The 17,491-nt window shown below is 42.6% G+C and overlaps 1 protein-coding gene across 5 annotated transcripts in view; it reads left to right on the forward strand.

The window, feature by feature from the left end:
- The window catches only part of arid1b (AT-rich interactive domain 1B), a 174,424-nt gene that overhangs the window by 53,968 nt on the left and 102,965 nt on the right, over window positions 1-17,491 (forward strand). For all 5 annotated transcript variants that reach the window (XM_065966073.1, XM_065966075.1, XM_065966074.1 and 2 more), the window contains exon 4: window positions 6,764-6,868. In XM_065966073.1, coding sequence (XP_065822145.1) covers window positions 6,764-6,868 — 105 coding nt within the window. The remainder of the gene's footprint in view (window positions 1-6,763; window positions 6,869-17,491) is intronic.

Raw genomic sequence — 17,491 nt, forward strand, 5'->3', positions numbered from 1 at the left:
TTGAAAAAGGAAAATAATTTATATATATACATATATTTAAATGTGTGTGTTTGTGTCTGCTAGGTTTTGTATGTGTGATGGTGTGTACTATGCGTGTGTTTAAAACAATGTTTTTAATTTAGTGTGTGTTTTTACCTCACAATGACTGACACTCGCTAATTGCTCGACTAGAATCCACTACTGTTTTTTTTTTCTTTTTTTCTCCCCTTTTTTGATTTATGTTTGTTTTTGTACAGCCGGGCTGCAATTCAAATGCAAATGAATGAGAACGGGAGAGGTGTTTTTGGAACCGTTAGGACAATCATAATGGCTCAGAAAAAAAGGGGCCGCTAGTTAGCGGCACAGCACCCTAGGGGCCTCATTTAGCTGCCATTTGTTAGGAAATGCCGCTACATTTGTTCCTGGATACAGACTTCACAGACAAAGGGAAAAAGAAACACTAAAAAAAATGTCACAAAGTCGAGTTCGCCAACACGGCGCTATTGTTCCTGCGTGCTTTAGCAAAAGTCATGTGGGTGTTCACCAGTTTGGGTGGATGTCCTCTTTAACTGCGAGCCAAGGCAATTGTAGTGAATGGGCGTATGGGGTTGGTGGTGGTGACGGGGACTTGCGAGGAGTGTGTGAAGTGAAGACGGTACAAAGACTGGCTGTTATTTGATTAGCCTGTGTAGAGGAATGGAAATGAAAGCCCTGGCAACGGCATCTGCTGCTAACACTGTTCATCAGACATCATCCCTATGGGAAGACCTGCACACGTACCAGTGTGTTTGTGAAGCTTTGTTTGTGTCTTTGCACGTGCATTTCTTTCAGCTATGTGTGTTTCTGCTATGTGCAGGAATTATTCTCGCTTGTGTGCGCGCGCGTGTGTTTGTGTGTGTGTGTGTGTGTGTGTGTGTGTCCCCTGTGTTGGATCTCCGGTCCTCTCTTGTAGTCTCTTTGTGCTAAAGGTCAGGGGGATTGCTGAGATAGAATCCAATCTAAAGGACACAGCACTAGAACAGGCCCTGCTACAAATGGACCTATTAAGATAGGTTGGACACACACATACATACACAAACACACACCAACAGAGCACACAGGTATAGAGTCATACACACACCTTACTTTCACAAATACAAATACCACAGCTGTTTTTCAATCTAATGGTCACCTTTGGCGTGATGATAATAACAGGCTGTACCCTGGAATATAAAGCCGTCATTTACATTCTGTCTAATCAAAACACACTTAAAAGGTAGTTGTTGTAACTCTGCCTTATATTATACTGTATATACTGCCAATCTGACTTGCAATGTATTCCATGTATTTCAGAAATAGATCAAATATGTAATTGTCAAAAAAAACAAAAACATGAAACTGGCATTCCAGAATCAAATGTTGATTTGTCACATTTTTCAGAACGTGGTGGAGCTCGCTCTCTCTGCTGATTGTTGCAGCAATTATGGTTCAGTCAGCCTGATTTGTGTAAGTGCGTGTGTGTGTGTGTGTGTGTGTGTGTGTGTGTGTGTGTGTGTGTGTGTGTGTGACTGCAAATCTGTACCAACGTGTGTATGTGTGTGTGAAGGCGAATGTTGAATATGGATGTCCCTGCCCCCAACACCATCAACACCACCTCCGCCTTTCTCTGATGCGTAGAGACTGTTTCATGTCTGTAAGTGCAGGACATACAACAACACGAGCAGACAGCGCTGTGGAAACACTCACTTTCTCTTCATTTTCTTTGTTTTTGAATATGAGTTTGAGTGTGTATGTCTTTCTGAAGGGTCTTCCAGTCTTTGGGTAATGTGGCGGGGGTGGGGGGGGTGTCTGGTAAGGCAGTGTGTTGCGGAGGAGGGGTCTATGTGCCACTCTCCTAAAGACACGCAATTAAGCTTAATTTTTAATGAATATTAATGGCATTAGTGTCAGATTTTGTGGAGATGTGCATCTGCCAAGGTGGAGGGGCAAAGGGGGGTGGGATGGAGGTGGGGGGGGCACATTCATTTAGTAGTCATGAGGAGAAAGACTCGAGACAACGAGTGATGGAGAAAGTGAAGGGTGGATGTGGTGGATGAGGAGAAAAAGATGAAGATCATGAAACTGAGCTGAGATGGAAAGTTAGTTAAGGGAGAGGCTGGTTGTAGATGAAGAAGAGGAGAGAGGTGGAGAAAAAAACCCAAAGATTTATAAGACAGGATGCAAAGAATACAGGAGAAAGATGAAATGATGCAGAGTCAGGGAGCAGTAAAGTCTGAGCTGGGGCAAACAAAAGTAGGACTAATGACTGAGAAGATAAGTAACAGAAACAAGAAGGAGGGAATCGCAAAGTTAACACAAAAGAAGATGCTGACCCTTAAAATCAGCATGAGGTTATGTGTGACGAAATCTCTGTTTTTCAAAGCAAGACAGCCCTGAGCAGACAATGATGGTTAAAAAAACCCCCATAAACAACAAAGAATGTGTATGTTTTTAAAAACACTTTTTTTTAGTGGCCCTAATCCTCCTCCGTATGTCTCAATCAGTTTCACATGTCTGTAAATGTCTGTTTGCTCTTTCTGCTTTTTGTTGTCTGAAATTGCGGCATCAAATGCGCTTATTTGCTGTCATGCCACATTCTTTTCTCAAACGAGCAATGCACCATTTCACCTTGCTCTCTGCCTGAATGCACTGTTAAAAAGTGGGCAGTGTAACCAACCGAACAGAGGCACTAAAGCATTCTTAATTGAGGTGTGAGCAAAGAAAGAAACAACGTGTATTGTTGTTTGTTAATGGAGTTAACTTTAAAGAGCAGCATGGTGTGCTAGATTCCTCGTCGACCAAATGACTAACAGGAAAGTGATACTCTGAGCTTTTTTTATGACACAACTTAACATTTGAACTCATCTTTGAGGTGAAGAAGATGTCTCCTCTTGTATTTTATAAAAAAAAAAAAGATTGAATCACAAGTAGGACTGCCTCAGAAAGAAAAACTTTCACGACTCCAAACAATTGCTGGTGTGTAACATTGACACGTTTGTTACTTCTGTACATCTCACACCTACTGCCTGACTCCCCCTCCTGAGTTAGTGGGATTAACATGGTGCTGCAATATTGATTTACGTCTGCATAAAGCTTCTCCGGCTCTATATATTACACCACATTCAGCAGTCATCTATTCAATCAAATCTAATATTACACTGCCTCTCCACACAGCTGTCTAATAGCATTTAACTCACAGTTTGATTCCTGCATTCCCTCATGTACTTCAAACGCTTGCCTTCAATATCCTTCATTCGTTTCTACTATGCCAAGATGAAGTCTTTTGAAAAGCACGGAGGATGAATGAGCGTGTCTGCGTGTGTGTGCGTGTAAGTGTGTGTGAAGACAGGATTAGCTGTGGCCTAAGGCTTAAGGTATGGAGTGGAGTGTATTTTAGAAGCTTCTAAATTAGCTGGGAAATGGGATTTTGAGACAATGGACTGGAAAAAAAAAAAAAAAACTCAAATGAAAGGATGCACTCGCAGCACTCCTCCATTTGCCTCTGATGTTCTCTGTCTCTTCCTTTTTCTATCCTGTTCCTCACTTTCTCTTCCCTCTCTTCCCCCCCATTGCTTCCTTTTCTCCTTCTCTATCTCTCTTGAATCTCACCTTGTGTTTTTTTCTCCAAACATCTGCCTCTCTCCTCCCAGTATCTGTTTCTCTCTCCCGCTTACCCTTTCCGTCCGTATTACAGTTGACAGTGATGATGTAAGAACGTGAGTGTAAACAGTAGTATGAGGCTAACCTCACTTTGACCCACTTAAAACGGAAATCCCCTCGAGTATACACACACACACACGCACACGCATACACTCTTACACACACACTACATACTCATATGCCTGAGTAAATATTGAACTTGGGTCAGCAGCCACTCTTCTCATTTCACTGTCTGAGTAACTGTCTGTCCATGTGTGCATCCTCTAAAGTGTGTGTGTGCATGTGCTTACTTGTCCACATAAAAAAGAATGCCACTACATGTCCCCTCTCCTTTATTTCTTCTCCTCCTCCTCCTCCTCCTCCTCCTCCTCCGACCCCTCCTCCCTCCATTCCCCAGGCCTTTATTTACCAGCGGAGGTGTATTGGTGTCTGAAGCCGGGATTCTGCTTCAGTCGAGCACTTCCGACCATGTAATAAAAGCATGATGTTTGGCGTGCATCCAGGCTCCCATTGATAAACACGGGGGCTGTGCACACAGACACAGGGCTCGCCCAGGGGCCCTGACGAGGAAAATAGCATGGCTTTGTTTTGAAAATAGCGCCTCCATATTTTGCTGCCATGCTGATGTTGAGCGTCTTTCTGCACCCATCAATTTAAAGGGAAGTTATGTGATCCCGTGATAGAACCACATCTGGGTGAACAGGGTTTCCCTCTGGCTTTTAAATGTGGTAAAGAGGATGTTGTTGGTTTGTGTGTGTGTGTGTGTGTGTGTGTGTGTGTGTGTGTGTGTGTGTGTGTGTGTGTGTGTGTGTGTGTGTGTGTGTGTGTGTGTGTGTGTGTGTGTGTGGGGGGGTTAGGTTCTGCTATAATGAAAAGATAATAGCTTGAGGATACATTTACTTGGTTTAATTTCATTGAGAATAAAATGAAAAGTAGAAGGTCGTGCCTTATTTAAGAAATCTAATGAAGAACTGTTTCAAAGAGGAGAATAACTTACTAACATGCAACATAGCAAGAACAAGAAGTCCCACCAGCTGACCTTACACATCAATTCAAACCGGTTAAAGCATTTATTAACAATGTAGAAAAATATCAGTAAGCAGAGCAGAGGAATTGTTCTTATGTTCTCGTTCAAAACTTTAATATACACTTATTTGGGGTAGTTCTTTTAACTGTGGTCATTAAATAGTAGAAGTTATGTAGATGAAGGAATACAGAATCCATTATTTAAAAACATTTAGCTGTTTAAACGGGATCCTCATGTCCATCTGCAACATTTCTCTTCTCTAACACGTGTTTCTACTTCTAACCAAAACACTTTTTGACTACGTCACAGTTTATTCATAGTGAAGTGGTCACACATTTTTAAATGGAGACATCACAGCTTTTAGGAGCAAAGACACTGAAGAACCAGGATTAAAAAAAAAAACCCATGGCTTTACAGTTGATGAGTGTGCTACTTTATCCTAGCAATGCAGTAAAATGTTTCCTATGAGTGCTGTGAATACTTTAGTGGAAGTGTTGAGTAGCTGCCTGCAAAGAAAGAATGAAATTGAGTAAACATTTGAATATTTGAAATGCTCTATAATTTAAGTTCTTCATTGATTTAATTGGCATATAATTACAATTTTGAGTTTGAAGGGACTACTCTTGAGTATTTAAGGTCATTACATTACCTGCTCTTAATAATTAATGAATGAATACATTAACTTTCCTCTATGTGAGAGCACAGCTGCTAATGCAGCATACAACACTGTGTGCGCGATGAAACTTTAAAAGGAAACGTTCAGTGTGCATAAAAGCTCATATCAGAAGAGTGTACAAAGACTGAAATCATATCATTCACCCTGGATTCACGAATTACGACCCGTTTAATGCTCTAATAATAGATCTATTTCACGTGATACATTTCTTGCTGTGAAGGATAATCTTCTGCTATAAAATTATATCACCTAGCTGACAGGGATATTGCCCACCTACTACAGTATAATCAAACAACAGATAAGAAATCAAACTGTGGGGGAAAAACTGATTTTCAGAGGAAAAACCTGAACACACCTTGAGTGTTTGTGCGTGTGTGTGTGTGTGTGTGTGTTTGTACTGTGTACGTATGTTGTGTGTGCAGGCACTCACGTGTGATCTCTCTCCGCGTCTCGCCGATCAGTTATCACTAATCCTTCCTCTCAGAGCTCTTTAACAAGTTGCCATTGTGCTTCCAACGCTTAACATGATGGAGGAACGACCTCCGCGGCGAATGAAAAGAAGAGAGAGAGAAAAGGAGGGAGAGATTCAGAGGGAGGGAGAGGGAGAGGGCAACACCTCCGACAATGGGGAGAAAATTGGTTTACACTAGATAGGCTTGTGATTACAGAGGGAAAGAAAATGACTTAGATTGAACAATAGGACTGTGTGCGTGTGTGTTTGTGTGTGTGTCTCTGTGCGCTCGTATTTGTGTGTATGTTTGGCGGATTAGTGGGTGGTTAGGCTGGGATTTGGTTGAAATGAATTGGCGAGTATGGTGCGTGTTTGGATGATTTTTCAGTCTGCATGTACGGCGTCTGAGTGTTTATTTCCTCGTGCAACATGCTGCTTTGTGTTGTGACTTGATCTAAGCGGGGATCAGAGTCTTTATTACAGCCTTTTAAAACCTGACACACACTCACAGACCGACTCATTCACTCCATCCCCGTCACTCATATTAACACAATATTATATTTATGACAGGAGACTGTCGATCCCGACTCAGGGACGTTGCTAATACGATGTCGCTGAGTAGGAAGCTGGAATCATTTGAATGTTTACATGACGACACAAATAAAATTAAATACACAAAATCATCTCAAACCCTGAGCATATTATTTTGACATGTTCATCGGCATGATTTAAAATGACCTTGAGCAGTTCTTGCCTGTATAATTAGCCATCATGTTCTTTCTTTTCTTTTCACAATATGAATAACTTTTTGGGACTTAAGGGGCTCCGTACTTTTCATCCATAACTGCCAAGACATATTATGGACATTCTCTACTCTGTGCTCAAAATATTGGCAATATTAAATCCATCTTCAATTCCTAACCTTTTCCCCATCTTTCGTGTTTCTTTCCAGGAGTCGCAGCAGGACACCTACAGCTCCAGGGGTCCTGCCCCAGGGAACTCTGGCAAGGCAAACAATGAGGAGGGCGTCTCTCATGACCGTCCGTCCAGTCTGCCGGTGAGTAATTGACAGTTTTGCACACCATTAAGTGCAAATGGTTGCAGACTTTGACATGTATTGCTTAACATATTTGGTAAAAGATAAAGTCTGTGTGTGTGAGAGGGAGAGAGAAAAAGTAAGAGAGAGAGAGAGTGATCCTTTGTTGCAGCAGACACAAAAACACACCATCAGGTGTCAAAGAAGTATTTTGTTTCTTGTCTTCCTTCAATTGTGTGTATTTTGCTGCCATCATCTAGTTTTAGGCATCTCGTCCAGTCGGACACCTCAGCTCAACCTGTGACCATCCTGTGATCCGTGGGAATCATGGATTCCACTAATATCTCTGAGCTTATGTCTTTGTTTTGACTGGCGCCCATGCCAAAGGCAAAAGGGCCATGCATCATGCTCTCACTCACACATACACCCACATGCACAGATGAGCATATGCACAAACACGCACATTCCTGCAAATGCACGCCGCAATCACACATGCAAAACCAAACGCTCTTGGCATTTGGGCAAGCTAAAAAAAAAAAAAGCGTCAAAGCAGGTTGACTGGAGGAGTAATGAAAAAAACGGTTAGGCCACGCTGATCTATGAGAGCAGAGGGATGTGGGCTGCTCCAGTTTTCTGGCCAAACTGATCGTTTTCTATCGTTTCTCCCTTTGCAGCTCCTCGGCACTTTCAAGAACAGAATAAATAGACATTTTCAAATAGTGGCAAATACTGGCACTCCTTGAGGTGTGTGCAGTTTAATTTACCAGATACTTTGGAAAAGCCTCGGGAGCGGAGCAATAAACTGCAAGAGAAGCTAAATGAAGTGTATGAACTCAAATGAAATGATTATATTTTCCATATACAGATACCTTTAAAGTCTGTGCTCGCAAATTGTCTTCTGTCTTTCAACAAACACTGACAGTTTGACTTTGTGTTTCTTTTTAATTCAGAGGCTGACTTATCTGTCACTATTCCAACTTATTCCTGCTACTCAGACATTCACACACTCTCTCTATCTTTCTCTCTGTTATTTCCTTCATTGCATACCAATAGTAGTATGTCATCTGCTTTATCTTGGCATTTCTCCTTTTTCTCCTACACTCTTTACCCCCCCCTCCCTTTTCCCACTCTGTCTTTCCCTCTAAAGTAGCATCATGAAAGCTTTTTTTCCCCCTTCGTGCTATAATGAGAAATGGCCTTGATGTATCAGTGTGTGAATTGTGGAGCGGGAGAGCAAGACGAGGCGAGGAGCCACTGCAGTCGCAGGGGCCGATCTATTTGAACCACCATCACTATCACCCCACATTCCCCCTCCCCACTCTAATCCTGGCGTTTTACCCCCTTGGGTTCCTCCGTGTGTTTTCACATCCCATCCAAAGCGCATGGCTCGGCGAGATCCTAATCGGCGGCAAGTTTTGATGAGAGAGAGACACGGAGAGGAAGAGATGGATAGATAGAAGGGTAGCAAGAGAAGGGGAGAGAAATCGCTCGGCTTTTGCCAGGCTCTTCCAGCAAGCTGTCACGGCAGAGATGTAACCCCCTTCTTTCTCTTTTTTTTTTTTTTTTACTCTCGCTGGCGTTTGATGTCAGATCTAAAGCTGCTGTCATCTTTTTTTTTTCCCTTTCTCTGTCAGAAGGGAGGGAGCGCGGGTCGGCAAAGTGTCATGTTGTTGTTTTGGGACGAGTCTGCTGTGTGATGTGGCGGGATTTTTGAAGCGAGACCAAAGGGAAAAGGCGCTTTAGTAACTCATCACAAATGCAAGTCACAATGCACCATGGGTTTTTAAAATGTAATGTGTTGGAGATGCGCCGTGTCTTGTATTTCATATCACCTAATTGCTCCAAGCAGAAAGAACATGTGTCAGTGCTCAGGACGAGCCTGTAAGTGCAGCATTAGCATTGATGTTAGTGTTGACCATCTATCTGACTGTCTATGTAGCTTTGGCTCTGGTGTGAATTTGAATGAGACACATTTTTATGCATGGCATTAATATGAAATCTGTTGCCTCTCTGAGATCATTCATCATTATAATGGAGGAATGAGTGACTGCTGTTTTCATTGTGTACAGTTCAGTTGTTACAGCTTTGTTGCTGCTTATCAAAAGCCTGACTTATTGGTGGCAGCGGTTAACCTGCAGCTTTTTTTTAGTATTCTGTCATTTTAAACCGACCTTGCAGTCACCACCCGATATTGAGTCTCACACTACAGTATTCCTCTTTCAGTATCTTCTTGGTCAGTGTACTTTCAGGCCGATCATTTTTTTTTCTTTTGATACCATGAACATTGAAAATCAAGAAGAACAAAGTGGAAAAAAACGGCCGAAACCAAATTGTGAGGTTGAGATAAAAAAAAAAAAAAGGTCATGTGGCCTGATATGAATGTGATATTCATCACATGCAAATGTTCAATGGGATCTTGGGTGTTCATTGTGTAACAAAAAGGTTTTTGGAGACTTTTTGCAATAAAAAAAAGAAATGTTCTGAACCCCTAATCCAAAAAAGAAAAAAAGTATATTTGGTAACATAAATCACAAAGTAGTCAATACGGACACAATTATTGATAGAGGAATTTAATTGGAATGTCATTTTTTTTATTATTTAAACCATATCAATGTTATAACCTTACGGCGTTGATGGGGACCTCGTGTGGTGACTATATATGCTCTTTATTTGGGTAGGATTATTAATTAATTAATGCCAGTCCACTAAAATAATCATTATATATCGCACTAACTAGCTAACTCTAGCTCAGCCTGAAGCTACAGGCAACAAATGTATTTGCAAAGTGTCTCATTTTAGATGTACTTTGGCAGAGCCTGTTCCTTCAGTGCTGCACAATATTAAAGTTTGGAGCCAGAACAAAGATCATCTATTCAGAGTATGAACCAATTGATAGGAAAGAAAAGCACAGCAATGAAATGTTAGCTTCAGATCAGATGAACAGATTTACCTTTTTGGTTTGTACTTTATTTAAATAATAAAAACTGCACATTAGGACTCCAGTTAATTGTCATAACTTTTTCATCTTGTATCATCTGTCCCATATGAGGCATCAGAAATAACCTTTTCTGTCAAGTCAAAAGATGTTGCTGTTTTTATGAGTTATGACATTTTTAAAATGACCCTAGTTTCCATTCAACAGGTTTGGTAGTGATATGTCAAAAAAGGGTGATATGTTATGTTGATCACTAATGAGATGTTACAGTTTGGCACAAGATAGTATTTTGGGTGCTGCATGTTAACTTGTGCTGTTGGTGATGGTGACTGTTCTGGTACTTTTTCTGGTGCCTGATGCATCTTTTGCCTAATGTTGCTAAGCAGAGCCAGTTCTTCCAGTGCCACATTGAGGTGTGATATTCCCCCCTCAGTCCCCCCCTACAACCCCAATGCCTCCCCCGTTCCAGTCACTACATGTTCACTGCTCTCTGGCGCTCCCCTGACAGCCTGCCAAGCTGCCGCACAGCCTCCCATCCTCTGGGACATGGGAGAGGATGGCCAGCCATGTGGAAAGACAGAGAGAGAGTGTGTTAGGGGGTGGGAGGGTGAGGTGTGGAAGGGCGAGGGGGGGGGGGGGGGGGATGGGTGAAGAGCAGGATGAGAAAAAGGAATGAGTAAGAAAGAGAGAGAGTGCATGAAGCGGTGAAGTGAAACGTGGTTATCTTTTTGTCACTTGTACAGGGTGAGGGATGTTGAATTCAGGCTACGGGGGTTCCGGCAGCGGCATGTTATTCACACGAGCACACACACATAGATAAAAATATTTTTGTATGTCTTTCAGTGCTCATTTGCCACTCCTTGACTTATTTTTCATTTGACAAAAGGGAAAATTCTGAAACACTATCTCTCCCTGGCTGTCTCTTCCCTCACACTCCCGTCCACCTTGCCCTCTCTGTTTTTCAGAGTGTTAGGTCAGGAATGATTGACAGGGCACAGCTGCAGAGCCCTGCCCCCCTCCCCTCCTCTCTCTCTCTCTCTCTCTCTCTCTCTCTCTCGCTCTCTCTCTCTCTGTCTCTCTCTTACTTCACCCACACTCACTCATACAGACCTCTTTGCTCACCAACACACACATCTCACACTTTGATACACATTCTGTCCTCTGCGAGCCGTTTTCACACACCAAGTGTTTGTGTGTGTGTGTGTGTGTGTGTGTGTGTGTGTGTGTGTGTGTGTGTGTGTGTGTATGTGCTCTATTAGAACATGTCAGTCAGACTGCCTATACAGTATGTGCTCTCACTCTGGCTCTCCCCACTGTGTTTTATTTTAGAGTCCCTAGGCAGGCAGACAGGCCAGCAGGCAGCACACAGTAATGTCATCCAGCAGGGTTAGATTCAGCCTCCACATTAGTGCTCACAGGGGGGGGAGGAGAGCAGAGGGAGTCGAGAATGCAAAGAAATGCAGGGGTGATGAGGAGGAAAGGAAGGAAGGAAAGGACTCCAGTTGAAAGAAAAATATTCCTCATGTTGGTTTTGACGTACGATTTAAAATATATCAAGATTACATACTGCACATTCAAATCACTCAACATATACTTTCAAGGACCATTCATATTGCTCTGACAAAATGCCTTTTCCACATAGTAACATACATTTTTCTTGTATTTTTTTATATAAATTGAAGTTGTGGAGAGGTGATGAGAGATGAGTGGAGAGAAGATTGGGGAATGAGGGAGGCAGGGAGACTCAGATGAGATGTTCTCTGGACCCTGCTGCCTATTCTTAGAATCGACGGCAGCACTGAAGGCCATAGCAGCTTCCTGCCGCCGCTCTGAACACATAGCAGCTCTGAGAATAGGACAGCTAATCTGAAGCTAGCCTCACACTCTGAGGTGGAGGCGAAAGCTTATGGTCACACACCACACGTAGACCTGTAGACACTCAAAGTATGAGCAAAGGTGAAAGATTCATTGTCCCTTTATGAGATAGTAGTTCACAAGGTTTCATAATTTACTGTGTCATTTGATACGTTTGTATCCAACTTAACTCTATTTGTGGTGGTCATACTTACAAATATTATGCGTGTTTTCCTCCTTTTTCACCGCAGACCTAGATATCATGACACAGCTAGTCAGACGACCCTGGCTTCATCTAAAATGCAGACGGGCTATTTTTCCGCTTGTATGCCAGCCTGTTTTCGTTTGCTCCTCATGAATCATTTAGCACGCACACACAGTTTCATGTGCGCGCGTAGTTTTTGATCCTCAAGAGGCGAGAACACGTGTTTTTGCCCGGGCTGTAGCATTTGTTCCCCCACGGCTTGAAAAAGACCGACGTACAGGAAGTAGAATTGATCTGGTTTTTAAAAATATCTTTCATCTCTTTGCATCATCAACATGTTTTTTGAACCTAGAGAATTCACCTGTGTGTCTGAAATTGTATCTGCTGTCACTGTTACCTCCATGCAGCAGGGCCTGAAAATATGTGTAAAGGGTTTTTATTATTTCAGAAGCTTAAATGTCTGCAAAGCATTGAGATGAACAGCCATTTAGAAATCAATTTGAACTACTATAACACACTCTTGTTTGCAGCATTACAAGTCTAGGTAGACATGATGAATGAAAAAAGTGCATTTCACTGCTAAAGTGTCCTTAAGCGGGGCACTGAGACCCCCACCAGCCCTCCTCTGCAGCTTACACTGCACCCTCAACCCCTGTGGAGGAGGGATGCACCAAAAGAGATTCCCTGGGGGGGGTCAAAAAAGTTTTGTTGTATCTTATGGCAAAATATTTGATAGCTACACACTGTTCTACCTACAGGGAACTATGCTGCCCAGCGTAGGTTGTTAAAGCAAACTGGTAACACAAGGCTGAGCAGCAGAGAGGGGGAGAAGCCTCTCAGCTGCGGAAGAGGAGGCCATGTTTATACCCAACCACCCCTGACAGGCTTGCTGACTGAAGCCCAGCACAGCGGAGTGAAGGGCAGATTGCGGAACTGTGTGTGTGTGTGTGTGTGTGTGCACTCAGCTCAAGCACTACTTTTACAAACGTACCTACCCCTATGCTTACATCCCCGTATACACCCAGTGTGTGACAGGCTGCATGCTTTGAGAGTGAAGGGGGAAAGGAGAGGATTGAACTTGGTTAAGAAAACACCAGTGGAAACCACTGGCGCCTCTCCACCAGCCTCTCCTACAGAGGAGGAGAGACAGAGGGGGGAGATAAGCGAGGAGGAGGAGGAGGAGGAGGAGGAGGAGGAGGAGAGGAAGAAAGACTGACCCTAGAAGGAGAGAAATGTTTCCCCTCTGTGTCTTTTTTTTTAATCCTTTGCCCATCAGCTCTTCCTTCTGTGGCTGGTGTCTTTTGCCAAAGCTTATTTCTCCAAACAGAAAGGGAAGACTGGTTCAAATTCAGGACAGAGGAGAGAAGCTCATTGCTGTGAGTTTCCATTAACACAGCGACACACGTATGTTTTGGCACACACACAGCTCAGATCTGAATTTCAGTGACATGCACAATTCTGCATATGCGTCTTCTTAAAATTGGATGATGAAAATGAAAAGAGGAAGGCTGTCAGTGTGTGGGTTAGGCTTGTGCATGTGTGTGTGTGTGTGTGCACCTGTATGCAGCTATGTGTGTTGGTTGTGTGTGTTGCTGTTTTTAAGGGACACAAACCGCACATCAACACCTTCCTAACTGTCCTCCCTGTTCCTCCACGGGACAGTCAACAGTGTGACAGAGTGTGAAAGCTGAGGCTGCTGTATGGTGATGTTGAATACACACATGAACATGACATGTCGCGTGTTTTACCAGTCTGGCCTGTCCTTTCAAGGTGTTGCGTCAAACGTTGTTCTTAAATTATGATGAGGATCTCGGCTGGATTTCACCTCAGGTCACTCTATTATATTTGGTTTCATTTGGTTTTGGTAAATGAATGTTGATTTCAGAACCCCAACTAGCAGTCCACAATGTTAATACTTGATGTATAGATTTCATTTCCAAAACCATTACTGCCACATTTGCCCTTCTGGCACTCAGCCCTCCATTATAAATGATGATTCTTTTTTTTGTTACATTAATATTTAAATTAACTGTTAAAATGGCTTCAAATGTTATTGAGCCAATCTGGAGCCAAGATTGGAACATCTTTCTGATATTCATTAGGAGTTTGGGACGGAAAAGTTCTCCTGTCAGAAGATATTTCAGACTGTGTATTTGGAAGAATTGTCTTTCTTATTTAATAATAATATGGGTTGAAGTAACAAGTAGTTGGAGTTGATTCATATGTGCTGCAGCTAATCTTTTTTTTATTAAACTTTACCCAATGTGACTTTTAATCACATTCCACTCCTTTCACTAGAGCACAGAAAATCAGAGGGAGAGAAGGAGCTAGATAGAAACAGTTGTTACAAAAAGAAATAAAATTAAACAGCAACATTATCTCCCACCTTTTCTTCACGCATTATATCCCTCCCCCTTCTTCTTCTTCTCTTGTTCATTCAGTGTCCCCCTGACTAGCTAACTCACCTGACCCAGCTTCATCCACTTCTCATCTTTCTGAGTTCATTTTTACGTCCGGCTCAGAACACCTGTTCTCCAAGCAGGCTGTCTGGGCAGTGGAGGACTGAAGAAGGGAAGGGGGGGGGGGGGGGGGTTGTAGAGGAATAGAGGGAAAGAAAAGTGTGGGAATTAAAAGAGAGGTATAGGGAGGTAGGGGCCATTCTGTCATCACCATGGCTCCCTCTGGCTGCTGGGAGGCTGAAATTACATCTGACTTTGAAGATAGGGCCAGCAACTTCACCAGGGTTGCTATAGTGACACGCAGTGTGTGTGTGTGTGTGTGTGTGTGTGTGTGTGTGTGTGTGTGTCTGTGTGTGTGTGTGTGTGTATGTGTGTGTCTGTGTGTGTGTGCGCGTGCGTGCGTGCGTGTGTGTGTGTGCTTGTGTGTGGATGTAAACTCCTTGGGAGGTTTATTATGCATGATCCACACTGTGACTAGTCCTGATGGCATTACAGTGCTGTTATTAATCTACTCTCATAAGATACCTGTGCTTTAAACGCACGCACACACAAACACCACCATATCCGGGAATTCATGCTAAGATGCTTTCACGCACACACACACACACACACACACACACACACACACACACACGACCCATTTCACAGCGTGATTCAAACTTCATGTTGCGCCTTTTAAAGATTAAGATCAAGTTTTTCTCCTATTATCTTTGAGAAGGTTTAGCAGGCTGCACACTGCGCTCACAGGCAAATGCACAAGCAAGCGCGAGTCAAAATACACACATGTGCAACACACACACACACACACATACACACAGAATCATTCAGATTGCAGATAGCTGTGTTTGGGTTGTTTGAGCTGCTAATATTCCACTGAGTCCTCGAATATTTATGGCTTTTGTTTCATCAAACTCAGAGTGAGATGAAAAGCCTTTTTCAAAGATAGATAGATGGATAAAAGGAATCGTATATCGAGAGAGAAACAAAAGAAAGGAAGAGAAAAGGAAAGAAAGAAAGAACAAAAGCATTAAGTACTGCTTTAGAATAGGACAGTATGATAAAAAATGAGAAGATGGAAGGGGGAGAGAGGGGAGAGAGGGGAGATGTATACAGAGAGCAGGGCTGCTGGGATGTTGAGGGTGAAAATAATGTTCCATTAATGCAGAGCCAGGCTCTTGCTGAGGGCCCAGCGCCAATCTGCATCTCCCCACAGTCTGCCATGCTATACATTTTTCATGAACGCTGAGCGAGAATTAGCGACGGATTGCTGCTGCAAATCGCTTCTCCTTGGGCTGATGGAGAGAGAAAGGAAGAGAGAGAATAAGAGAATGGGAAAGGTAACAGTAAAGGGGGGACTGAACGGTGCAGACCTTAGGAGAGGGGTAAAAGTGGAGAAACAGATCAATTTAAGGGTTCCTGGTTAGTAGTGAAAAGTGAAATAAATGAACACTGATTATAATCAGCGTACAAACACAACCAAAGCTCATTCATTGTCTGTATGCATGTAGTGGGCATGCAGTCCTGGCATTGTTACTTTGTGCTACAATGTTGGAATGACTTCTTCTTGGATACAACAATACATCCGCTAAATGGTATGTCATAGTTTGCAAAACTTTCTATAATTTATTTTGACATGCATCTGTTTTTTATGCACATCCGTTATTACATTTACACAAAGTTGGGGCAACTCAGCGACAGGCTAAAAAAAATTATAAAAATTAAGAAGTAGAGGCAGAAAGAATACTTTACTTTAAAGTCCATCCAGTTTATTTAAAGAGCTAGTTTTCTGATATAGCACACAGTTGCTATATCAAAGGTCTGATGATCACGTTAGTCTTATTAAAAATGAAACAATTTCAACATTTTTAAATGATTAGGCCTCTTCAGGACTTGAAATTGACATCTACATTTTAAAGCAGCAGAGTTCCCTTTTAAATTCATACCATTTATGTCAGTTCATCTTCCCTTCCTTATTCTTCACTTATTTTCCGTGCCTCTCCTCTCTCACCTCTCCTCTTATTTCCTCCACTCTCCCCTTCTTATATTTCTTTCCCTTGGCCTGTGCACCATATAGTTCTGACCCCAATCTCAGTCTGCTCTCTCCACTCCAATATAGCCGACTTTCACTTTCCATCAGTGGCCTTGTGCTGCTATTACGGACCCTTGCTGACTGGCTGGCTGACAGACTGGATTTCTCATACGCTGCTTTACTGACCGATTGTCCACCTGCCTTCTTTCTCTTTAAAGAACAATTTTCCACTCTGAGTTTCCCTCCGAGAGACTGGATGTGCATTTAAAAAGGTGTGAAAGCACAGGAAACTCTCATCAGCCTCTAATCTGTTCTCTTCTAGTTAATGTAGTGGTCTGCAGCTCAGAGCAGAATCATTGATTTCTTACATAAATGTAGCAACTAAAGTAAAAAAGACAATTTATTTTGAAATATGATTGTAAACGATATCTGCATCTCAACACACACTGATAGCTTCCTTCACTGCTTGTGTTTTATGTCCAAATTAGACTGTCCTCTGTCCTGCCATTTGTCTCTGTTTCAGTAATATTCTTCTAAAAGTAGCCCACACATACTGACACTTTTCCACTGTTCACCGCTACAGTGTCCCAGCATGATGTAGGCTATAAGAAGGACCATAAATGTGTGTGTGTGTGTGTGTATTGTCTATAAAGAAGAAAGAGGTCTCGACAGAAAGAAAAGACGTGTATTAGTGTGTGCGGGGCCTATGATTGCTGCTGTAATCTGCTCTCTCCTGCCAGCCACGGTTATTACAGTTGTCGATATGGTGCTCAGGGCTTTATAGACACAAGCAACAAGACTCAGTCTGGACGCTCGCCAGAGTGTGTGTGAGGCTTGTGTTTGTGTGTGCCAGAGTGCTTTATATTTGTTTGTGCCCTTGTGTGTGCACGTGTGTGCGTGCTCCTTTGCTCTGGGTGTGTGTAATTGAGCCCGCCTCTCATGTAACCACTGGTTCAACAGTGTGTTAATTGCCTATTTTACAAAGTGTGTGTCCCAGCATTGTGTACATGGTACTCTTTATATAGAGTTGACTTTGTTCCCTGCGTGTGAGTGTGTGGTTGAATGTGTGTGGGCCCATCCCTTGCCTGGCCAAGTTCAGTGTTTTAAAGTCCAGATTGATTCACTGTAAATACAGAGCAAGCAAACGGGGAGGATGAGGAGA

This window comes from Labrus bergylta, chromosome 18 (assembly GCF_963930695.1).
Source record: "Labrus bergylta chromosome 18, fLabBer1.1, whole genome shotgun sequence".
NCBI lineage: Eukaryota > Metazoa > Chordata > Actinopteri > Labriformes > Labridae > Labrus > Labrus bergylta.